This window comes from Orycteropus afer, unplaced genomic scaffold (genome assembly GCF_000298275.1).
Source record: "Orycteropus afer afer isolate SDZICR_OR568_19922 unplaced genomic scaffold, OryAfe1.0 scaffold00181, whole genome shotgun sequence".
In the NCBI taxonomy this organism is placed as follows: domain Eukaryota; kingdom Metazoa; phylum Chordata; class Mammalia; order Tubulidentata; family Orycteropodidae; genus Orycteropus; species Orycteropus afer.
In genome coordinates, this window is record NW_006921768.1 from 3943763 (window position 1) to 3970339 (window position 26577).

The 26577-nt window shown below is 37.1% G+C and overlaps 1 protein-coding gene across 1 annotated transcript in view; it reads left to right on the top strand.

The window, feature by feature from the left end:
* Positions 1-26577, top strand: part of NCOA2 (nuclear receptor coactivator 2) — a 193157-nt gene that overhangs the window by 45174 nt on the left and 121406 nt on the right. The window contains exons 3-7 of the mRNA XM_042781847.1: positions 13049-13152; positions 17833-18010; positions 21656-21844; positions 24428-24529; positions 24789-24932. Of these exons, the coding sequence (XP_042637781.1) occupies positions 13049-13152; positions 17833-18010; positions 21656-21844; positions 24428-24529; positions 24789-24932 (717 nt within the window). The remainder of the gene's footprint in view (positions 1-13048; positions 13153-17832; positions 18011-21655; positions 21845-24427; positions 24530-24788; positions 24933-26577) is intronic.

Consider the following 26577-nt stretch of genomic DNA (forward strand, 5'->3'; position numbering starts at 1 on the left):
AGACTGTATTTAATTTCATCTCCAGCTGTGAAAATATCCAATATTAGCACAAACATTATTGAGCACCCACTATGTACCAGACAGTGAATGAAAAGGCATTTCTTGCAGCCAGGGAGCCAACAGTGCATGATATGAAAACAGATAATTTCACATCACTGGAGTAAGTGGAGTGTTATGATGGAGATAAGAATGAGGCATTGCAGCAACACAGGGGAAGGGACTTCACTTCATTATAATGAGCTTTTTGGAAGCACTATTGCATTTTCTAAGAGAAGGAGTGGTAGGGCATCTGTGCAGATGGAACAGTTGGAGAAAATGCTTGAAATCTTCAAACAGCTTGCTGCGTTTGGGGAAGTATACATTAAATAGTGTTGCGAGTATAAGGTTGGGGTTTTGAGGGATGAGGTTTGCTATAACAACGAACAGGATAATGATTTGGGTGATAAAATATTTATACTGCTTCAAACAAAATCTTGAGGATTTTAGAAACATCTTTTAACATAATTTCCAGTTTTTAATCTATGTGTCAGAAACTTTATTAAGTACTCCTATAGTGTAATTTTTGCAGAAGGAAGAAGGGGCAATCGATCTACTTTGGTAAAGATTTACAACCTCAGAAACCCAATGGGAGTTGCTATGAGTCAGAAAACTCAGTGTCAGTGAGGTGGGTTTTTTTTGGTTTTGAGTTATCATATGTATTTAAAAGAGATAAACCATTTAAAATTCTGTCTTTTGAGAGGCTGCCCCTAAGTATTCTTAAGTAGTGCTGAATTAGAGCTTCACCTCTTCTCCTTTATTTCTCAGCTCAGTACTTTTTTTCTGCCTTCATCTAGTCCCAATCTCACCTTTCATCCATCTCAACAAATTATGATTCTTTCATTTCCGTATTTATTTAGATAAGCAGTTGGCTGAGTCCAATGAATTAGACTTTACTCTCAGTATACGTAATTTACTCTGCGTTAATCACCCCAATACCCGATTGCTTGTAGAAGATAAAAGTAGTTGTTGTTAATTGTAGAAAATAACAAGGAGAGACACCATTATGACACTGGTAAATGAATGAATGCTGACATAAGTTTAATGATATGTACTTGCTGCCTTTCAGTTGTTTAACTCCAAGTACTTCTAAAGCCACATTTCTGTGGACTTTATAACAGGTTCTTTCAGTGTCAACATGGTTTACCATGTACCTGATTTCTTTTGTTCTGTGAGCTGACTTTAAATTTCAGCTCTTATAGGACTTGGACTGTGACCCATAGATAATTTAGGTTAGATAAAAAAGATTTAAGACAAATGGTTACATACTCAACATGGCTTACCATGAAATATTACCTACTGTCCATTTATAAGGGAGTTCTGGTGGCATAGTGCCTAAGGTATTTGACTGCTAATCAGAAGGCTGGTGGTTCAAACTCACCAGCCACTCCTTGGAAGGAAGAAGGTTGGGTAATCTACTTCCGTAGTGATACCGCCTCGGAAACTCAAGGAGGGATCACTATGAGTTGGATCCTACTCGACAACAGTGAGTTTGGTTTTTGGTTTGGTCCACTTATAAATTTAGTATTGACAGGTAATATGTGAAATAGGGTACTAAATAAAATTATATATTGGTAACAGTTACTTTAATCATAAAGAATTCTTAGAAACAAAAGGATTTTCTAGCCAGTCATACTGAGAGTCTGTTCTGGTTATTGTCCTCTCTTTTGATAAGTGTAGTACATTAATTTAAAAAGTAGACCCTGTGTATTTCAAGCACGTGGCATAATTGTTGGTGCTCTTTAAGTAGTTGTGCCCGTACCATTGATGAAAATGAAACCAAGTACGTTGCTTTCTCTGAAGCAGAGAGCGTGAGGGGGTTATGCTGGGTAGAGATAGCCTTGAGATTGGTTAATTTTACTGTTTCTTCATGCTGAAGGGAACCATGATACGTTAACAAGAAGGCTCAATGTCAGAAAGAGAGGGAGGCATCTTGGGGCTTAGGTTCCTCCCACTACTAAAGAAAGTGCAGCTGTGCGTTTTTAATATGCACGGCAGGAGATTTCAGCAGCTTGATGATATATAGTGCATTAATGTTGAAAAGATAAACACATTTGGAGAGCACAGGAAGGGCCTTGTGTTTTTATGTTAGCAGAATGCTTCCTAATGAATAAGAATGTGCTGCTGGCTTCACAGAGCCATATGGCAGCTTTTCTAATTTTAGTTGGGTGCAGATGCATAATTCTCTCGTTTTACCTTCTAGAACCTTTGAGATGCTACATAACTTTTCCTGTAATATTTCATCTGTAGTACTTGGCCAGAAACTGCCTGTCGTTGTTTCAATGAATTCTTTGCTCTGCATGGGTCTCGCCACTGCTAGGTTTGACAGTCACTTCACCTGAAATCATCTAGTTCCTAAATGGGAGAAAAGATGGAAATGGTAAATATATTCCCAGCAGACTCTTAAAATTTGTTGTGGAGGTGATTAGACTGACGTCAGTCTACTGAAAAATTGATAGATTTCTGGGTGAGTGATTTTACTCATTTGAAAGCAGTGGAATTAATTATAAAACTAGTACAAAGTATCAGGTTCCATTTTGTTTAAGGATTCTAATGCTTTAAATAATACAGTTTCAGTAAAAGCAGCTGTCTATCCTCATGCTCCATCAAACATAAAAATAATGTTTAAACTTTTAATTGCTTCATTTCTGAAGGGAATCTCAACATGGACAATGCTAAAAATTTCCATATATGTGTAAATACACTATAGATTTTCTTTTAATTGGCACAGTTTTACAGAGTAACTGATATTTGTTTGAATTCTCTTTAAAGACAAGCTAATTTCCACAGCCTCTTCAGATTAACAACAACAATAATAATAAAAAAAAAAGATGGAAATATATTAACGTCCACAATAATGGCAGTATTACTCTGCCCCTATAATTTCAAAAAGAAACACTGCCTTAAAGTCAATTCCAACTCATAGTGACCCTATAGTACACACATACACATTGCCATCAAGTCAGACCCCACTCACAGCGACCCCTCCTTAGGTTTCCGAGGCAGTATCACTACAGAAGTAGATTGCCCAATCTTCTTTCCAGGGAGTGGCTGGTGGATTTGAACTGCCAGCCTTCTGGTTAGCAGCCAAGTACCTTAGGCACTATGCTACCAGAGTTCCCACCCTGTAATAGGCATGCCATTAAACAGAACTTTGGTTTCTAAGTAATCAGTGCTGGTTACCACTGCTGCTGCCAGAGTTAGAACAATTATGTGATGTCCCCTGAGCCACGACTACTATGACTTCAAAGAGATGAGACTCTGTTCCAAAAATGATTTGTGCAAAGGCCCCCTGAGTTTATATTCTTCATTCAATTGCCTAATAAACAAACAATAGACAAGACTTCTAATATCATGAGATGTAATTGTTGTTAGGTACCGTTGAGTCGGTTCTGACTCATAGTGACCCTTGTGTACAATGGAACAGGACACTGCCCAGTCTTGCACCCTCCTCACAATCGCTTCTAATAAGTTACCAGAAATCAATAAATGGTTCTTCAGAAGAACATGAAAAGGTGTTTTTTGAAAACTCCATTTTGTAAGTTAAAAATAACTAGCTATACTCCTTTTTAAGATTTTTTTTTTTTTTTTTGCTTAAATAACAGTTTCTGAGCTGTTGCTGTTATCACCAGAAAACTCAAATTTAACTTTCAAATTTATGCCTGTGATGCCAATGATAAAGAGCAATTTAATCCAGCTGCTTTAAAAATATATCTGCTTTTCTATATTTTTAAGTCACACTTCTAGAGATCAAGTGCTTCCTTATTCCCTTTTCTTTTTGTTCTGAAAGAAAGTATGAATAATTACTTATGGAAAAAAAATATGGACTATAATATTAATGATTTCCCCCCAGTTTGTAGTATGACTTCTCTTACATGGTCCCTGAAGAGAAAGGCTTTTTTCCTTTGCTTTGAAACTAGAAATGTAATTAATTGGTATTGGATTTCTGGATTGCAGGCAAATGGGGGAGAAAACCAAGGAGGGACTGCTCCTCCAAGCAGTCACCCAGTAGCAAAGGGACAGAGGCAGATAATAAAGGTATCCTTGCGCAGTCTCTCCAGTCAGGGTTTTGTATTTGTAGTTAAAACATCGTAGTTATTTTATGATTTCTTTTTTCAATCTTTTTTGTCAGTGAGGAAGATGATGGTAGAATTATTTTCATTGTTAATTCTCTTATATTGTACTCTTTATCTAAAAAGAATTTTAGTGGTTAAAATGCAACAGGATGATGAAGTCAGGGCATGGAGCAGAAACCATTTTCTAGGCTCTGAAAATTAAATTGTTTCATCGCTCTCTGCTTTAAGTGTTCCATCTGTAATGATGAGATTTCATGAGGTTTTGATCATGAGAAACTCTGAGGTGAGCTTTCCACTATTGAGTTTACTGAGGATATTTTTGTAATAATATATTTTGATAGTTAATGGCAAAATATAGAAGAGTAACTATGTGATTGCAGAGATAACAGCCTAATTTAAAAATATTAAATAATGTGTTTTAGTATAGTAATGCAGAACTTACAGAAGTATAAAGATATCGAAGAATTTAAGCATATTTATATCTGGCACATGAAAGTAGCTTGCTCATTATTAGAATTCTCCATCAAGATACCAGTACACGTCCAGTTTGCATAATAGTGTATCACAAATGCCTCCTTTGCTTCTCCCTCCTGCCATCCTCCCCTCCCTGCATTCCTCTTTCTCTACTCATCTGATTCCTCCTCCTCCTTTTAATATCAAGGTTCAATTGAATATTGAACAGATTTGGTAATTACCTCATGAAAAGTATCCAAATAACATAAATTTAGGACCATTTGAATTTAGATTCCACTTGTATTGATAAAGACGTATTTCTGGAGTTGGTTTTTTTTTAAAAAAAAAAAATCACTTCATATTATTTATTTTCTTTTTAATATTGAGAGATTGTCAGAGCATAAATTCAATACAGAATTGGAAAATAGATGATGAGTTAGCTGAATATATACATATATATATATATATATATATGTATGTATGTATGTATGTATGCATACACACACACGTTACAAACAACATTCTAGTGAGAAACCAGAGTGAAAAACCTCTGGACTCTTTACCCTTTGCCTCAGGTATTTACCCTATGAGTAGTAAAAGTTCCCCATTCTCTCAATACATATGAATAGTATTTGTGTAAATATTACAACATATTTACAAGTACTCTTGTTTTCATCTGGAGCTCTGGTGGCATAGTGCCTAAGGCATTTGACTGCTAACCAGAGTGCTGTCGGTTCAAACCCAACAGCAACCCCTCAGAAGGAAGGTTGGACAGTCTACTTCCATAGTGATAACTGCCTCGGAAACCCAAGGAGGGGTCGCTGTGAGTCGGATCTGACTCAATGGCAATGGGTCTTGTTTTCATCCAGAGACTCATTTAGAGTTTTCTTTTAAATCACTCCTTTCCACTAATATAATTTGAATTGATGTTGTAAAAAATGTTACTGTTTTTCAGGGATTCCTAGAGTTCCAGATTAAACTCTTTATCAATATCCCTTTCCACTGATTTTTAAGGCCAGGCTTGAACCATTGCTCCTATTCTCCGCCATCCCCCCATCACTGCCGTGCTTGAGCCCATTGCTCCCATTCTCCGCCATCCCCCCATCACTGCCGCGCTTGAGCCATTGCTCCCATTCTGCGCCATCCCCCATCACTGCCGTGGTTGAACCATTGCTGCAACCACTGGGTCAGCCCGTTTCCTCAAGGGTCTTCTTCTCCTCACTGATTCTCTCCTTTACCAAGCATGCTATCCTTCTCCAGGAACTGATCCCTCATGATAACATGACCAAAGTTCATAGAACAGAGTCTCACCATCCTTCCTCCTAAGGAGGAAGACATATTTGTTCACTCTTCTGGCAGTCTGTGGTATATTGAATATTCTTTGCCAACACCATTATTCAAAGGCATCATTTCTCCTATCTTCTTTATTTGCCGTCTGCTTTTCACATGGATTTAAAATGATTGGAAATACCATGGCTTGAATCAGGCACATCTTACTCCTTAAAGTAACATCTTTGCTATGTAACACTTTAAAGAGGTCTTTTGCAGCAGATTTGCTCGGTGCAATATGTCATTTGATTTTTTGCCTGCTGTTTCATGGGCATTGCTTGTGGATCCAAGTAAAATTAACCCTTGACAACTTAAGTCTTTTCTGCATTTATCATGATAATGCCTATTGGTCCAATTGCCATTTATGATATTTAATATAAAATAAGATGTTTAGCATCCTCAACTATGTCTAGCCATTTTTGTCTGTTTTTTGACTTTAAGTTTAGTTTTCCCACAGTTTAACCATAGGTGGTTTTCATTAGGTTGGATTTAATTGCTTAGACATCCCAGGTGAAGTATAAGCTCTTGGGTGACCAGGTTTGAGCACCCTACTTCCATTGCCTGCATAGCCCCTATCACAGAGAAACAGAGACCCAGAAAACTAAACTGATTCAAGTATTCCTATTTGATTCCTTATGATAGCGCTTATAAGCCACATTATTCTCTGTTACTTTTTATTTATTTTTTTTATTGTAGTAAATATACATGTAACAAAACTTCATTATTTTAACAAATTTACATGTACAATTCAGCTACGTTCATGACAGTTATGTTGTTCAACCATCACCTTTATCTGGTCTCAAATTTTGCCATCACCTTTAACAGTGCTCAGTGTTCCCAAGCAATGAGTCTTCAGTTCCCCCTCCCACCTGCCCCTGAATCACCGTTAATAAACTTTGAACTCTATACATTTGCCCAGTTGAGATATTTCATATAAATGGGATCATGTATATTCTTTTGTGATTGGCTTATCTCAGCATAATGCTTTTAAGGTTTCATCCATGTCGTAGCATATGTCAGAATTGTCATTTATTTTTATGACTGAATATACTCCATTCTGTGTATTTACTACATTTTGTTTATTCATTTTTCTATTGGTGGACATTTAACCTTTGGCTCCTTTGAATAGTACTGCAGTGAACATTGGTGTACCAATAGCAATTTGTGTTCCTGCTTTCAGTTCTTTGGGGCATATGCCTAAGAGTGAAATTACTGGGTCATATGGTAATTCTGTGGGTTTTTTTTTTTTTTACATAGTGGTTATACTGTTTTACAGTCCTGCCATCAATGGATAAAGAGTCCCAATTCTCCATATGTTTACCAGTACCTATTGTTTTCCTTGTTTGTTTTCTTAATTATAGCCATCTTAGTGATGATTAAGTGAAATCTTGCAGTGAGTTGGGTCTGACTCGACGGCACATAACAATAACAATGATATTGAACATCTTTTCTTGTACTTGTTGGCTATTTGCATATCTTCTTTGATGAAATATCTATTCAAGTCCTTTGTGGGTTGTGTTCTGTTTTTTTTTTTTTTTTTTAATTGGGTTGTTTGCCTTTTTGTTGTTAGTTATGAGTTCTTTATATATTCTGGATATTAAACTGTTATTTGATACTTGATTCCCCAAAATTTTTTCCCAACCTGTATGTTGTCCCTTTGTTGATAAAGTCCATAAATATATGTGCTAATATACACAGCAAAACATACACCAATTCAACAGTTTCTATATGTGCAATTCAGTAACATTGATCACCTTCTTTGAGTTATGCACCCATTCTCATCTTTTAATGAGGGAATTGTTTCTCCCTCATTAACATAACCTTACTACCCCCTAAGCTTCCTGTCTAATCTTTCAAGTTACTGTTGTCAGTTTGATCTCATGTTGGTAGTTCTTAAAGGAACATAATGCACAAGGCAGACTTTGTGTGTGTGTGTGTGTGATTTGGGTGAAAATTTACAAAGCAAATTCACTTTCCATACAGCAGTTCCCATACACTTTGTCTCATGACATTGACCACAGTTTACCACAATGCAACAGCTCCCCTCCCACTTCCTCCCAATAGTTACCTCTTCCCTGTGTTCATCTCTCCATGCACTCCTGCCCCCTGAGCTGTCTCCTGGTGCATACACAGCCCTTCTTTCTCCCATGATTCTTCTCTCCAAGGAGTGTATCTACCTCAGGTAAATGTTCAACTCATATGTCAAGGCAGACAGTTTTTACTTGTTAAGCTAAACTATTGTTTGGTTTAGGAAGACTTCAGAGAATATTTTGGGTTTAAGGTTTAAAGACTGTCCAAAGGCAATCATTTCAGGAGTTCATAAAGTCCTTTGACACACAAAAGTTTTTAATTTTTATAAAATCCTTATTATCTGTTTTCTTCTTTGTTGCTCATGCTTTTAGTGTCCTGTGTGTAATAATCTATTGTTAAAAACTAAGTGGTGGTTGTTGTTAGATGCCACCAAACTGATTCTGACTCATGGCAACCCTGTGTAAAACAGAATGAAACCCTACCCGGTCTAGCACCATCCCCACAGTCATTGCTGTGCGAGAGCCCATTGTACCAAAGCATTATTCCCTGTTTCTAAGAATTTTGTGGCTTTGCTTCTCACATTTATGCACTGGATCTTTTTGAGTTAATTTTCATATGTGGTGTGGGGTATGAGTCCAACTTCATTCTTTTGCATGTGGAAATCTAGTTGTTTCAGCACCATTTGTTAAAGATACTCTTCTCTCCTCATTCCATTGGACTTAGCTCTCTTGTTGAAAATCAATTGCATAGGTTTGTTTATGGACCCTCAATTCTACTACTTTGATCTAACATCTATCATTTCTCTATTACATGTTGTTAGCTGGTTCTGTTTTTCCTTTTAAAGATTTAGCAGTTAAATATTGAGATTTTTAAAAGTCGTATTTTATTATTATGAATAATTTTTCAGTGATAATTATTATTACCCAGGGTTTCCCACAGTGCCCCAAATACATGTTTTATCAGATATAAATCCTCTCCTAATTTAAATTTTAGGTCCTTTTCTCAAATTATACCTGACCTATGGATTTCTAAAAATAAAATATTATATAAATTTGACCCTGATTCTACATATCTTTTAAAACTCCAAAATTTTTGCTGAAGCATGTTGCTAGACCCAAATGGGAGGATTTAACAGAAGTTTGAGTTTTTTAAAATTCCACCAAATATTAAAAGATGAAATTAGGAAGCTTTAGGTCCCTAGAATTATGATCAGAGCCTCAAAATGTAAATACCTCACAGAATGTAGTGATTGTTTCTTTCAAGAATCAGGAATGGATTACTCCAAACATCATTATTTTATATTTATTTTGACCTAAAATGTAGCATTACAATAGGCACCACAGAAAACAATAACCCATCACTATTGTGATATTAAGGAGCTCTGGTGGCATAGTGGATAAGGCATTTGGCTGCTAACCAGAAGAGAAGGTCAGCTGTTCAAACCTACCAGCTACTCCACAGAAGGAAAATGGGGCAATCTACTTCAATAAAGATTTACAGCCTCGGAAACCCAATGAGGATTACTATGAGTCAGAATTGAATCAATGGCAATGAGTTTGGTTTTTGTTTGTTTGTTTTTGTGATATCAGCATCTCACAAAACAAATAATTTAATGTTTTCTAGTGATCAGCTGTAGTTACAGTGTTACCTTCATGATTAGCAGCTGTTGTTTCATATCTTTCTCCAACAATCTAAATTAAGTACGGTCCATAAAATGAATGAAATTATCAGTTGTAGGTAACACTGGCAGGATAGAACTTTGACCCAGAGAGAATATGACATGTCTTGAAAGCTTGTAAGGCAAGACAAGATGACTTGTTAATTAAGGCCAAGTCTCCACAGGAAACCTTTCCTCATATTTTTGACACCCTTCTGCCTGCTTCCTTTTTCTCCCTTGCGCCCTGGAGGGCCAGTGAGCCTGGAGGAGAAAATAGTTCTTTCACCCACGCTTGACTCAACTTGCTCTTAGGTTTAAGTGGTGGGTCTAGTCTGTCAGCCATCAAATACCTGGTGAAAACCTATGCTGAAATAGGGATGGTGCCAACCATTGAGGATATAGATACAGTCCTCCCTTCATGAAACTTAACCTTTGGCGAATAGAGTGCGCTATTTCAGACTGTGATTCTCATTGAAGGAGATGGGAAAGATAGGGGTACTCTTCTAGAAAGGTGTATGAGAATCACATGCAAAGAAGACCTTTTCAATCTATGCATGTTCCCACTGCAAATTCTGATAGACTCCTTTCGTCTTATGCACACCATTCCAATTTGAAGGTCACTGCTGCTGCTGAAATATGTTACTGATAGGAGCATAGCATTCTTGTGAGTGGTTAGGAGAGAGAAAAAGCTAAATGTCACTCATTCTGTGGGTGTCACCACAAGTGTTCCTGCACATTGAGTGCCATAACACTAAAGACAAAATAAATAAATAAGAAAAATAATGCAATAGAACCACATAAATATATAATACCTATTCCTTGGTTTTTAAGATGTAATATCAATAATGAACTCAAAGTCCTTAGGCCTAAGGCATGCTGGGACCTCCACAGGCAAAGCTGTTCAGAGAGGCACACGAGCCCTGTCCACATCCAGGTGGGCTCTAGGCATGGCGACCTGGCAGTCCACAGTATGAGAGCCAAGGGAGGCGCAGCATGGACAGTGATATACACCAGGAGCATCAGATACATCTCCTGTAGAGAAATGCCCTCTAAAAATTAGATGAAGCAACAGGTGGTAAGTGATGGTATGAGTCCTGTCCATGGACTAGTGCGTAGGAAAGTGGTCTGAAAATGAAGTGGACACAGTGAACTGGTAAAATAATAGTAATTTTATCCCCGGTTACATTATTTTGGATTTATTTGGCAGTGAAAAAGAGTCTAGGAACATTGGGGCCAAGGGGTCATGTACTGTAATGGTCTGAGCCACTCCTGTGGCCTAAGAACATGAGATATTTCCTGTCCCCAAAAGGACTGGTTGACGAATTGGGGTGAGGCCCAGGCTGCAGATATGGCAGACATTAATGGACCCAATAGTGAAGAACTAGGGAAGGCAGAAAAAAAGAAATGAAGTGAGCACTAACAAATATGTAGACTCATCATACAGAGTTATGCTGTCTACCAACAAATCATATCACTATTTATAGGTGGTCACAATTATTTAGATCTGAGGAGATGTATCAGGAGCATACTAGAGTTACTGAAGCAGGTACAATTGCTTATGATAAGCTCTGTGAAGAAATTGCTACATTTGGAACTCAGTGAGAAAGAACTGATAATACAGATGCTAATATTAAGTTATATTTATAAACCACTTTATAGAAAAATGTGTTTTATGTACTATCCCATTTAATCTTGACACACAGTCAATGATGTACAGAAGTAGGAAAGGAAACCAAGCCTCAAAATGTTGATGTGACTTTCTGTGAGTCATGCTTCTACTTGGCAGACTTAAACTTGAACTAAAAGTCTTCTTTCCCTTCCCACTGATTAATATACATTGTAAGCTCTCTATAATGGCAATATTTGGAGGACCTGGATAATTCCTAATTATTTCCTAGGCGATCTCTCAGCTACAAATTAGGCTTTACAGATTTTTCAGAATCTGTAATTTTGGTAATTTCGAAATCAGGATTGTACCAAAATAAAAATTTTACCAAAAGGAATATACGTATATATATATGTGACAGGTTGAGTCTGAGTGCTTAATTGATTTACCTTTTTTTTTTTGCATTAGATTACACTGATAACATGCAGTGTAAACAAGGATATAATTTATTCAGGTACACGTAATTGGCACATTGTTTTTGTGTTGTTTTCTAGCAGGTTGTCAGTATATATTTTTTATGCTTTAAACTTTTTTTTGGTGTTCTTGAAATAACTAGTCCACACATATTACGATGAATAAGCGTCTATTTCTACAACGACATTTTTGACGAAATAGTCTCATTCCATGATAGTCTCATTCCATGATAGAACATCTTCCCCAGCCTTGTGGGCCTGAAAGCTAACTAGTACATTTCCAGTCCAGGAGCATGTATTTTGTGCTTCTATACTAGATCAAATTGCAGCCAGCAAAATTATCTGGGTGCCTGATAATAGCACCACTTCTCTGCCTTAAATGAATACATATCTTGAAACAAGTCAGCAAGTAAATCTTTCTGACTACTTTAAATGTGAATGTGAATAGAAGTAGAACAGGTTAAAAAAAAAAAAAAAAAAAAGACAGTCTTTGTAGAGTACCACATATGTGCAGCCATGGCCTGTCAGAACTCCTTTTTATTCTTCTTTAAATGTGTATGTTGTTGTTGTTGTTATGTGCCATCGAGTCAGCCCTGACTCATAGCGACCCCTCCTTGGGTTTCCGAGGCAGTATCACTACGGAAGTAGGATTGCCCAACCTTCCTTCCGAGGAGGGGCTGGTGGGTTTGAACCGCCAGCCTTCTGGTTAGCAGTCAAGTGCCTTAGGCACTATGCTACCAGAGCTCCCTTAAATGTGTATAGTTGTATATATCTCTGCATACTCTGCTAGGCTGCTGAATTCTGAACAGCAGGCTCTCTGTTACACTAGTTTGAGAAATCTATTGCATAGAAACTAATTATGCCATATTATATAGCAGTTTTGTAATCTGGAAAAAATGACTGTGAGGGACTAGCAAGGAGCCCTGGTATTCAGTGTTTGAGCACTAAGCTGCGAAAGTCAACAGTTTGAACCCACTCCATTGGAGAAAGATGTAGCATTCTGCTTCCTTAAAGATTACAGCCTTGGAAACCCAGTTCTCCTCAGCCCTATAGAGTTGCTATGAGTCGGAATCAACTCTACAGCAATGGATTGTGTTGGGTTTGGGTAAGGGACTAACATGAAACCACTGAATTCATTTTATCAACTGCCTGAAAAGGGATCTGAGCTATAAGTTCTTCAGGTGAAGTTAATGTCCTGGCTCCTGTTTCCAGTAGCCCCCGCCCTCTGCCATTCAATGGCAATGGGGGGGGGGTGTATTCTGACTTTTTTATAGCCACGTCTGAACCCACTAGAGACTTTTTAAAAATCATTATAATAAAAATGTTTCTTTGTCACTCTGTCCTTGAAATAACACTGCCATTTAATTCATTCTTATGTTTGTTGTAGAGAAAGCAGCAGCTGCCAACATAGATGAAGTACAGAAGTCAGATGTATCATCTACAGGGCAGAGTGTCATTGACAAGGATGCGCTGGGGCCTATGATGCTGGAGGTAACACACCCTCATTTTGGTTCTGTATTTTAAAATGTTATTGATATTCACATTATTAATTTAATTTTTAGGTGAATGAAATTTTAGGATAAGGCACACTTAATTTTCCTTCTTAAGGTTGAAGTACTATTGACCTCATGAACTTACTTAACACATTAGTGGCATATTTTCTATCTTCTGTCTGTCTGTCTGTGGAGTCCCTGGGTAGCACAAACAGTTAAGCACTGGGCTAGTAAACTAAACTAAAGGTTGGCAATGTATCCAGAGATACCTCAGAAGAAAGGCCTGGCAGTCTACTAAAAGATCACAGACATGGAAAACCTATGAGCAGTTTTACTCTGACTCACATGGAGTCATGATGAGTCAGAATCAACTTGATGGCAGCTGATTGGTTGGTTTGTTTTTTAATCTATCCATTATCAAAATATCTCTATAAATTTTCTGGCTTCTGCTTCAAATGTGTGTTGTGTATGTTTGGGTATACATGTATATGTGTATGGTGTATGTTTGTATAATATTTTAGTATTAACAATACAAGATTAAATTAAGCTCCATCAGAATATAAATTGGCAGGCTTTAACTTGGCAGTTGAGCATCCATTTTAGAAATCCATGTATATAAGTGTTGTTAAATTCTATGCTAATTCAAAATTAGTTTGAATTGTTCCCAAAGTTCCTAAATTTTACATATACATTATATATAGATGCTTGTATACCCAGGTAATATGTGAGGACTGAAGAGGAGGTTGATGCCTTTTTTTAATGGTATTTATATATTGGATAGAGATGGAGATTGAAAGAATAAGCATAAGGAACTTTTGAGATAAGGATCATAAGTGTAATCATTTATCTTAACTGCTTGTTCTTTATTACCTTTAGGAAGTTTTATGAGCAGACTACTGCCTAAAATATGTAAAGTCCAACCTTCCTATTTTACTAACCAGTACAGTATTAAATACCAAGTGCTCTGCTGTACTTGTTCCAAAATTTAAATTTAAGATGAGAAAAAAAAAATAGTGAATATATAGCAAGAAGCAGAAGAGCCCTGAGACATAAATTTATGTCAGTTCTCAAGATAATGTACTCTGCTGGTGATAGGGTGAGGTTGCAAAATAACGCTCGTCCAGAAGCTTTTCAGTATTGTCGTCGTAGAATTGGTTAGCTTATTGAAGCAGCCACAGTTATATGAGAAATTAGAATTTTTAAATCAGTGAGCAACCAATTGTTTCTTGATCTTATCACTCTTCTTTTTTTCAGTACATTGATGATTTTTATTTTTAGAAAATGTAGTTCTCTGAAGATCTGCATATAATCTGAAGGGGGGGATGGGGCACAGAAAGAAGCCCTAGTAACACAGTGGTTAAGTGATTCAGCTGCTAACCAAAAGGTTGGCAATTTGAACCCACCAGTCACTACATGGGAAAAACCCTATGAAGCAGTTCTGCTATGTCCTATAGGGTCACTCACTATGAGTTGAAATTGACTCAACAGCAAGGTTTGGTTTTTAATATGTGAGGCACAGAAAGCACTGACCCAATCTTTGAATTAACAGGTGACAGAATTCATTCTTCGGATATCTCAAAGTTAGCCAGTGACAGGGCTTAGACTGGACCTAATGGCTTTTAATGACCTTGTGTTTGTCCTTGCTTATCTTCTCTTGAATCACTGGCTTGAAAACAGCCAACTACAATTTCTAGGGAAAGAGCAAAACACACTTCACTAATTTTTCATAGTCAACAAAGGCAGTAGACGCTGGAGAGTACTATTTCCCTCTTGGGTTCTTAGAAGCAGATAGTGAAAGCTGTAACTAGGTGGACTCTTTAGAATTACATGGAAGACTGATAACTTCCTTTGAAAAAATTTTGAATTACAGACAGAAAATTGATTTTAAAATTACGGTGATATAAATTATTGCATTTGGGAAATTTCCATATATCTGTGTTTTAATGTTTCATATTTGGGTAGAGAACTTAAAGTAGGCCAAAAACTTCCTGAGAAGACTTTTGAGGCCTCTAAAGTCAAATGGTTGGAGTAGCCACAGGGCTGTGACTCAAGCCCTTTAAGAATGAGTTCATTAATTGTTCCTTAATTAATTGTTCATTAGTTAATCAAATTGCTAGATCAATGGGCCTTATCTGATAAAATCAAGCCAAAATTTTTGCTATTTCAAAATAATATTCTGAGTATTTAATGCATTGAGTGAGTACTTGTATGGCAGAAAGTTGGAGTGGTAATGCTTGAATCTAGTAACTTTTATGGTGTAAATGTAAATCTTTGTCCCTGTTTACATATAATAATTTAAACAGCAAAACTTGTTCTTGTTGAGCTATTCCTAGACATAGATGCACACTCATGCTTGCATCATAGCATAGTGGTTGCTAAGCAACAAAACCAAATGTCAGCTTTTTTTCATCAGAGTATATCATAATGAGCTCTAAAAAAACAAAAACAGTGTTATGAGATAAAACAGTTTCATCTTTGAGTTTTATTATGCCACAAATCAATTTATTTACCATGGAACAAAGCTACAGGAAGCAACATGTACTTTCAAAAGCCAACTATGGGTGATATAATTATGAAAATCTCTATTGAATGTGTATCTAAAACAGTGAATTAAAAAAGGACATTTAGTGCATAACTAATCACTAGCTTACTTCCTGACCCCCTTCCCACACATACACATATACAACTCAAAAGATGTTTTATCGAGGCTTAGTGTCAATATATTTTGGGAGGTCATTTACCTTCTAGTTTGCTTTGCCCTGGATATTGTTTATACCATTAAGAAAACCTGACCAAATATTTAAGAACAATGTAAAACTAAGTGGTATTAATAATTTTTCAAAAAGCTGTCCATTGGTGCCTTGCAGTCAGTTCTAATTTGAGAGAGCACTTAGTTTTGTGATGAGAACAGAATCAAAGATGGAAAGTGTACAAAGATAGCTCACAAAGTTGGAGCCTGTGAAAAACTTCAGAGGTAAACAAATTAGGGGGAAAGTAGCATTTTATGCCCAATCCATACCCATTGCGGGAGCTCTGGTAGCATAGTGCCTAAGGCACTTGACTGCTAACCAGAAGGCTGGAGGTTCAAACCTGCCAGCCACTCCTCAGAAGGAAGATGGGGCAATCTACTTCCATAGTGATACTGCCTCGGAAACCCAAGGAGGGGTCACTATGAGTTGGGTCCGACTCGACGGTACATAACAACAACAATAATATACCCATTGCTAGATGGGAATGTATATATCACATTCATATTAGAATAATAACGATCAAGAAGAAACTGTGTGGCATAACTGGCTGGGCCAGGTGGCCCTGGTTCTAGGTATGGTTTGCAGTATCTAGCCTTTTCTAGTTCTGATCACCCACTTGATACCTAAACCCGATCTGTCACAAGCAAGAATCAAAAGGGGGGAGGATGGTAACTAAGAGAAACTCAAACCTCCAGCCTTTTTATTGCCGAGGCAAAAGCGATTGGAAGATGGGACTGGGTATATAAATTGGAGTAGAACACTCTGCTACATAGTAATCAAACACATGAGCTTTAGGATCAGGGGCACCTGGATTCAAATTCCAGCTCTGTCACCTACTTGTGGAAAGATCTGAGCAAGCCACTTAACCTCTATAACCCTCAATTTCCTCCTATAAATTGGAAAAGATAAAGCATGCCTTCCAGAGTCATAAGTATGAAAATGAGACAGTGTGTTTAAGGCATGAGAAACATGCTCAACACCTGTATTTTTAATCTTTCTTTCCTGATCCTAGATTCTTCATCTCTACCTTCCCTGATCTAGGTTGAGATGACAAGAGAGACTGGGACTATGAGCAGATTGCAGGAAACAAGCTCCTAAACTCGGTGATTGAGAAACCTGCATCTTAACAATCTGAATGAGTACTGTAACATAACAAACGCAACCATTGCCATGGAGTCAGATCAGCGTGTACTGTGGAAGGGCACAATTGGCTAACTTTGCAGTTCTCACTCTTAGAAACCAAAACCTCTGGTGCCTTTTTGGTTGTAGGACAGTGCTGGCCATACCTAAGCCTAAGCCTGAGGTCCCCATGAAGACCAGTTTGCTGTAATGAGCTATACTTCCCAGACCCCTTTACCATATACACCAAAACAAAAAAGGATTCGTGTTTCTTTGGAGGTCTGAGATCATCTGGGATCCTTTTCAGTTAAATCCTGGCAACTTTAAAACTAGTAAAATTTTGTTTTTGTCTGACCATTTATTCTTAAACTAAGGACAAATTATCGTTGACCTTTTCTTTCCATTGTATAATGTGAAAAACTGTAGGACAAAATTACTTTGTACTAGGTTGGTAACATAAAAGTTGCTTTCAGCCATAGGGAATTACATCAGTCTCATTTTGAAAATACAGATAAATGCCTGTACACTTGCACTTGAAAATAATTATCATCTGATACATTAACAGTGTTTGGCATTGAGTTTGTGACTAGAAACCCTGATCTAGGCTCTCTCACACTTATTGAGATGGAATCATCTTTATTTCACCAAAAGAAAATGTGTTAATTGTTTCTGAGAACTACAAGATGGGTGAGAGAGATATTTTTCTATCTAAGTGTGAATTATGTGTTTCCCTTGAAGAGTTATACCCTTAATAGTTGCATGTGATTTTATGTTGCATCCTTTCTAACAGTTTGTTCCTTTTCTCTTAGGCCCTTGATGGGTTCTTCTTTGTAGTAAACCTGGAAGGTAATGTGGTGTTTGTTTCGGAGAATGTGACACAATACCTAAGGTATAACCAAGAAGAGCTGATGAACAAAAGTGTATATAGCATCCTTCATGTTGGGGACCACACTGAATTTGTCAAAAACCTGCTGCCAAAGTCTATAGGTAAATGTTTGTCTTCTGGGTCTGCTTCTCTGCACTTCCCAATACACACAGTTGTTTTGGTTGCAGAAGGGTGAACTAAAATTATGTTAATTGGGGAAAAGAGTAACTGAGCAGTTTTTTAGTATTTACTGTTAAGAATTTAAGATTAGAAGTCATGTAAAAAAGAAAATTTTCAATGATCATTTTGAGTCTATATTTAAAGTAAATAAAAATACAAATAATTCAGATGGAAAGCACTCAGGTAAAAGCAATTTTCATGTTTTTTGTTTCGTTTTAAGAAGATGTCAAATTGCTTCCCACTGAAGCTGGCTGACTGTCTGTGTCCATTTTGTCTATGACCATCTAAAAAGTAGAGGTGTATAAGCCTGGGATTTAACTCAGTTTGAGTCCTACGTGTGATAAGCATGTGTATGTGTGTTTATACAGTATTTATATAAAATAAATACTGACATTTAGGAACAAGTGTGTTTGAGGTATTCAGAAGCTATTAGCTTAGGAATGGGTCACTGGGCCCCGGGCTCAGGACCATGGTCATGGAAGACATCAAGCTCAGCTGGCATAGTATACTACACAAAACATTGTTCTATATCCTACTTTGGCGAGTAGCAACTAAGGTCTTAAAAGCTTTCAAGCAGCCATCTAAGATGCAACAATTGGTCTTTCCTTCTCTGGAGCAAAGAACAACAAAGAAAACCAAAGATGCATGGAAACAATTAGTCCAGGGGATTAGTGGACCATGTGAAACTCAACCTACACGACCCTGAGACTAGAACTAGATGGTGCCTGGCTACCACTGTTAATTACTCAGAAAGGGATCAAAACTGGAGATCCTGGATAGAGTGGGAGAACTGTGGGACAAAACTCAAAATCATAAAAAAAGACCAGGATTACTGATAGAGACTGGTGAAATGCCCAAGACCATAGCCCTAGTCACCCTTCGGGTTTGGAATTGAACTCACTCCTGTGGCTTCCAGCCAATCAACAGACAGGCTTATAGGCGAACGTTTACACAGGTGGATACACGCCTTAGAACAATCAACCATGGAAGATCAGACGGGCAGTATTTGCACAGGGAGATAGCTCAGAGGGCAGTAATGCATAGGAAAGAAGGACACAGGGGAAATGTAATTACAGTGAAGTCGTAAGAAGAAAAGTTGGTACATTGTGGGGATTGCAGTCAATGTCATGAAACAAAAAGTGTATGAACTGTTGCATGAAAATGAATTTTCTCTGTAAATTTTCACCCAAATCACAATTTTTTTAAAAAAAGGAAAAAAAAACTATTAGCCCAGGAGCCTTAAATAGGCTCTTTCATTTCTCCAGCGGCTCTGCAGTTACTGTCTTCAGATGCTCCCTCCTTACCCACTCTGCCTGTTTCAAATTTCTGACTTTCACCTTATTTTGGAGATGCCATCTGAAAGTGTGTGTGATTATTAAGGGACATATTTTAAAGTAGGTGATTCACAGCGTGGGCCCACTTTAGTTGCTGCTGTACAGTATTGTTGCTCCCACTTACTAAGTAGTTCTTTTTATAATATTCTCACTTGAACTGATGATGCTAAGAATGTCTTCACAGATAAAAAAAAGAGGTGCATATTTTAATACAGAGTAAGGTCAAGTTCTGAGTTAGCAAATATTTTGATTCTTTTTCTTAAAACTGTTTATGTTATATGGCCTTATTGTTACCACAGTAAGTAGGAAAGGTTCTTTTTAATTTTCATTATTGCTAGCTCTGGTAGCATAGTGTCTAAGGCACTTGACTGCTAACCAGGAGGCTGGCGGTTCAAACCCACCAGCCACTCCTCGGAAGGAAGGTTGGGCAATCCTACTTCCGTAGTGATAACTAACTGCCTCAGAAACCCAGGGAGGGGTCGCTAGGAGTCGGGGCCAACTCGATGGCAAATAACAAACAAACAAAAACAAGCTGTTCCTTGATACAGTAACCCTTTGTTCAAGGTGACTGCAACAATAATAAAAAGTGTATGAATGCTGGTGTGAGAATCCTTTATAATATGCTCTAGTAAATGAAGAAGAAAATGAATTTTCTTATTTCAACTAATATTTTAGATCTCTTCAGTAATTTTATGACCTCAAAGGACCTCAAATACTTTTTCACTATTATTAATTCATTTGTCTAAAGAACTTGTTTACTTACTTTATATTGTACTTTTTTTCTTTTTTAACTTTCAACTTACTTATTAACCTGAGTTAATAAGAACTCTTACTTTCCTCTTTGATGGCTCTATATAGTAGTCTCCATTATAAATAAGCTTTTAAAAATGCAGAAGTTGGAAAAGAAATCCTGAGTGTCTGCACAGATGTGTAAAACTAGCTAGGGTTCCTTCTGTGATTTTAAAATGTTTTCTTGTAATTAACTTGGTATTTGCTTTATTTTCTTTCTAGGGTTTATTTCTTTTTGAGTTCCTTATTAGCCAGTGGTCATGGGGCTAGCATTGGGTTCACCATTATGCCCAGATGTCTTTTTTAAAGTGTTTTCTAACTGTGAATTTTGAGAGTATATTTGCTTTTCTTAGATGATGGGTTCTTTATTTTTTTGATCCCTTATTTCATTTCCCTACTGGTTATCTGTGAAACAAGGAAGTTGACCTTTAGTGTGTAAGATCAGTCGCTCTTTTATTTCTTTCATTGTTTTCTCTAATCCATTTATTTAAAAAATTGTATCTTCTTTCATTATCTTTCCAGAATTAATATGTTACATATTTTAACTTTGATACTAAAATAGAAGACTTGTGAAATAGGTTTTCACTTGAAAAGAAATAAATTACATTACCAATATATCTTCAAGGATTTTTCAGTCTTGTTGAGGAAATACACATGAATAAAACAATTAAAAAGACTGCAACAGAGTAATTTGGCAACAACCAAATTACAGAGTATACACAAAAATTTCTGTAGAATTTGAGAAAAGAAAGATCTGTAAGAGGAGGCAGTGTGGGTTGCCTATAGAAGTTGAATTTGTATTTGCCATTGAGGAGCTCAGCATTAGAACATGAGCATTTTGGGGTGGAAGAGAGAGGCAACTTGACATTTTAGATAGGGTGGCAGGAGCAAAGACATCCATGTGAGACTGAGCATGGAGGAGGATGTGGGAATAGTTCTGTAGGGAAATGTGACAGATCTGGTTAGATGGATAAGGTAAGAGATTTTGAATTACCAGTTTGAATTGACTTCATACTCTTATTCTGACTACATTAAGTTCAGAGCCTTCAGAGAATTCGATACATGCTATAGTTGGTGCCACTTACAGATATATTTTTTTTAGAAGATGAAGGTAACATATCTAAAACTAACATTTAAGTAAATTGAAGTAACTTTCAAAAAAATCAAAATTAGAAGACCTGAAAATGGACAACTATAGTAATCTCATAGTAAATAATCAAAGCCCAAACTAGACGTGAAGGGGTCAAGATGAAGAGTAAGAAGTATAGGAAACATTTTGAAAGTCCCAAGAATTTTTCCCAGTTGTTAAAACATTAACCCAAGTATTTTTCCTCCTCTGGATTTTGAAAGTATAAAAGTACAAGGTGCATAAATGTAAAGTAACCATATATCATTTTGATAATTCAGCAACAGTGAATCTGATTTTGACTCTTTATAATACTGGGTTCCTTTTGCCTTGTTCAGTGAATGGGGGATCTTGGTCTGGTGAACCTCCTAGGCGGAACAGCCATACCTTCAATTGTCGGATGCTGGTAAAATCTTTACCTGATTCAGAAGAGGAAGGTCCTGATAACCAGGAAGCACATCAGAAATATGAAACTATGCAGTGTTTTGCTGTTTCTCAACCAAAGTCCATCAAAGAAGAAGGAGAAGGTAGGGCAAAATCTCTAGAATAGTGTATGTGTCTGTGTATTTACTCCTGTCTTACATCTTTCACATGGAATAATCTAAAATGAGTGGTCTCAAAGAAAAACCAAACTCACTGCTGCCGGGTCAGCCCCGACTCATAGTGACGCCTCCTTGGGTTTCCGAGGCGGTATCACTACAGAAGTAGATTGCCTCATCTTCCTTCCGAGGAGTGGCTGGTGGGTTTGAACTGCCAGCCTTCTGGTTAGCTGTCAAATGCCTTACGCACTATGCCACCAGGGCTCCCAAATTAGTAGTCACAGTAAGAAAAATTAACAGGCAGTTTGTTTTATTCTTCTCACCTACTTTACAATGTGTGTTTTTTTTGTGATAAATTCAGTTTTTTAAGTCTCTAAAACAGTACTACCTGATAAAATTTTCTGTGGTGATTACAGTTTTACATATTTCCACCATCAGTATGGCAGCCACGAGCCACAGGCTCAAGTTGAGCACTTGAAACATGACTAGTGCAACTGAAGGACTGAATATTATATTAAACTTAAATAGCTATATGTGGCTAGTGACTATCAAATCAGTGCAACTCTACATTGGTAGTTAACCTTTTGGTGACCCTGAGTTCACTTGAAAATCTAATGCAAATTATGTGCCACAGCCCTAGAAAAATGTACACAGGTACAAACATTTTTCATATACTTTCAAGGTATTAATGGATTCTGTATAGCTTATCCCTGGGCATGAGTTCAGAATGTGGTATAATAGAGATGAGAGAGGGAGTGGACAGGAGCTCAAACTATAAGCTCGCAGGCTGTTTCCCTGAAAGAAATCCTGGTTACCGCGCAGCTCTCTAAGCAAGCTGTTCCACACAGCCGAGTATCCCCCTCTGTTAGATGATATTGAAGAGTGCTTTCTGCATGTGCGTGGCAGGGAAAGGACAGAGGACCACTGATGAAGTGGACATATCACGGGTTTATCGTCACACCAGGTCTGTGACTTTGACCAAGTTCCTTGACTTCTCTGAGCATCAGTTTATTCTATTTTTAAGTGAAATCACTAATACCGATGTCAGAATGCCATGAGGATTTAAATGAATATCCCTGAATCATGGTTGATACATTTTTTACATTTAAAATATGTAAATATTCTTTAATTTAAATCTTACTGGAAAGAATATTGGAACTTTTATAGATGATGCTTAGTTTTTAAAAATTAAGGTTTTACTTACATATAGTGTGTCAAGTGATTTTATTCTCTTATAAGTTATGTGCTACTGATTTATCTATGATAATATTCTAAAGCAGTATAAAAAAGGTATATACCTCAGTTAATTCTTTTTATTTGTGCTTTATATTTAAACATATCTGTGCCTTTAAAATTGGATTCTACATGTTAACACAATGTAGCATAATAGCAGGGCTTCTGAGCCTCATCTCTCTGGTTCAAATCCTGGCTGCACTGAAGTTTTGTGTGAGGTAGACTAGTTGATTAAACTTTGTGCTTTGGTAATCTCTTCTGTTAAGTGGAAGTAATGCTAGTACCCACCTCACAGAGATGTTAAGAGATCAAATGAGTTGATAGCCTATAAAGTCACTCAAAAGATGCCGCTCTTACAGTACATGCTCAAAAAATTTAGCTTTTACTATGTTGAGAATGTTGATTGCATTTTAATTTTGTGATACAAGCTATTACTAAATATATTTAAAGAAATTCTTTCTCAAATTTTAAGTTGAACAATGATAAATCAATGACATAAAAAGATATGAAGAGACTACTTTATGTTTTAACATCATTGTATCTAGTACTATTAAAATTTAAAGGACTGTGCAGTATGCTCTGAGTGTTACAAAGATAAATAAAACATTTCCCTGCTCTCCAGAAGTGAACACAGATGTATAAAACAGTTGTAATGGGGTGAGGAATAAATGCTTAGTATTGACTATGGAAGAAACTAGCTGTGGCCAGGATTCTAAACTGTAATGGGGCTGTTTATGGCACACACTGCATTTTCCAGATACCAGGGGATGTATTCACCAAATATGGGTCTATACTTACTTTATAGTCTTTGTTTTCAATTGCATATTACCTTTGTAAGATTATTTATAAACTTGGAAAGAAGATATATTTTTCCTGTACCCTTAGATTGAGAGCTGGTTTTTCTGTATCTTTGACCCTAAGACTCAAGAAGCAAACCTTTGACAAAGCAGAGCGTCAGATTTTAGTTTTCATCATTTGTGTGTTTTGTTATTAATTAGCTGGTTGTTTCTCTCAGCCATTTAATAAGAAAGATTCCTTTATTTTAAAACATCACTAGAGAGATGGTTTCAGATTAATAGCTTTCCTCAGTAGTGGAAGGTTTTCATGAGGTGGCTTCCTGAGCTCATGCTCCACAGCATGCCCCTCTCCTCCCCACTCTCCAGCCCCTTCCCACTTGAGTTCAGAAGAAAAAAAGGCCAGCAAGGAGCAGAGACACATGGTATTTTGTCACTCACTTCCTTATTGATGATTTAGAAGGTTGTGCTGTCATTAATACATTTTGAGTTGTTTGTATCACTAAAAAAGCATGATATGATAAACAACTGTATGTGATTTAAGATCTGCAGTCCTGCTTGATCTGTGTGGCAAGAAGAGTTCCGATGAAGGAAAGACCAGTTCTTCCCTCATCAGAAAGTTTCACTACTCGCCAGGATCTCCAAGGTAATTTTTCCCCCAAAAGAACTCATTTTAGAATACTTATATATTGTAATCGCAAGAAATATCTTTGGCAGAATGTGAAAAAGTTGGCAATAGTGATTGTTTCTGAGGAAGAAGTATCAAGGAGCAGGAAGACAGGAGAAGGAGGGACACTTATTTGGTCCATTTGGTCCTATGAACTTGCACTAATTAATTAAGTCTTTAATTATTTCCATAAAGAAGTTGTCAGTCTGTAGATATAACACCTCCTGGTATTTAATAGGCAAGATCACTTCACTGGATACCAGCACCATGCGAGCAGCCATGAAACCAGGGTGGGAGGATCTGGTGAGAAGGTGCATTCAGAAGTTCCACACACAGCACGAAGGGGAATCTGTGTCCTATGCTAAGCGGCATCATCATGAAGGTAAGCATCTCTAAAGGATGCTTTTCTTGTAAGTTGATTTTCTCTGTGGAAGATTCCTCCCAAACAGTGATTCCTGAAGTACCGCTCTGGGCCTTGGGTCTCATGACCCTTTGTGGTTCATATGTACCTATGTCATTTGGCCTGTAAGATACAGCCATCTGAAGGAAAATTTCACAAGTGAACCTGTAGGACAGAAGCATATGCTGAAGGAAATAGAATAGGAAACAACATTTCACATAGACAGTCAAAGGGAAAGGGAAAGAGGTCCTTTTCTGTGATCCTAAGGCTTTTGGATATAGAAGGCGGGGTAATAAGGTACAATCTAATATCATAAACTACATTATCTGAATCAAAGAAAATTTGGAAAAAGAAGGAAATGAAATTTACAAAATTGAATAAATCACAGGTTGGGGTAACAGTAGGAGCAAACCCTCCTTCAAGGTGATAACCAACAAAGAGTACCTAGATTTGGCCCAAGAAGGCCCAAACAGATGAGGTGACTGGTCTGAGGTCACACATTTAATTAATATGACAACTAGAACTAAACTCAAGGCTTCAAAGTCTTATTTCAGTAACACTAGCAGCCACTGTTGAGCTGCTACTCTTATCTGACATTGTGCCTTCCTTCCATCATCTCACTGTTTGTCATAGCAAGCCTATGAAGTCAATATTATGACTCTCATTGTATGGATGTAGAAGCTGAACCAGGTGAAATGGCTGGCTGAAGAGCATTCCATTTCTAAGTGGCAGTGCTGGGAGCTAACTCTGCAACCTGACCTGCTAGTCAGTATGCTGCTCCCAAAGTTCTTCTCATGGAATTGCGTTTTTCTCGAGTGCATTTCAGTTTTGTGTTAATAAATTGAGAACAGAGGTAATTCCTTGCTTTAATAAGTGCTATGTCAGGGGAAGAAGCACTTTTTTCTCCTCCTGTTTTATAATTCTTCTCTCATACACACTTTAAGTCCAGACAGGGTATACTTGGTTAAGATATGTGGATGCCCCAAGGAATTTTAGAGCAGCTCACATGTTGAAACTTGAGGGCCTTGCAGTGGACCTCATAGCTCAGCTTGCCACATTTTTCTGCATAATTATTGAACATACAGTTTTAGTTTGTCATCATCTGTTTAATTTGCACTTAGGATTTTACTTGTATGTTTAAATGTTATACTTTATGGGTCACTTACCAAAAAGTACAAGTCATAGTAAATTACCCCTCTTCCCCTTCACTTATTTTTCTTTATCCTACTTGTGTGGTATTCACTTTTAAATAAGCACGTCCTCTAACAATTTGTGTCTCCCAGCATTTTTCTTTGAGTTGGAAAAAATAAGCATAGTATATTTGGCAGAAGTCAATGTTTTATCTACCATTTTCACTAGATCTATTTTAAAATAAAAAGAATAACAAAAAATAAGAAATCAACATAAGTAAACATGTTCATTATCCTCAGGTCCTGAATACATTTAATTCTGTGGCTGATTCCAAAAATTTTTCTGACTTCCTCAGAAAAGAGTGTATACAGGCACTGTGCTAGGTTTAAACAGGACCCACTGAAGGAAAACTTCATGTAGATGTTCCAACTTATAAAATAGGTAACATGGGGCTGATGATTTCCATTGAAAACTCATGTGCTGGAAGGCTTTGTTT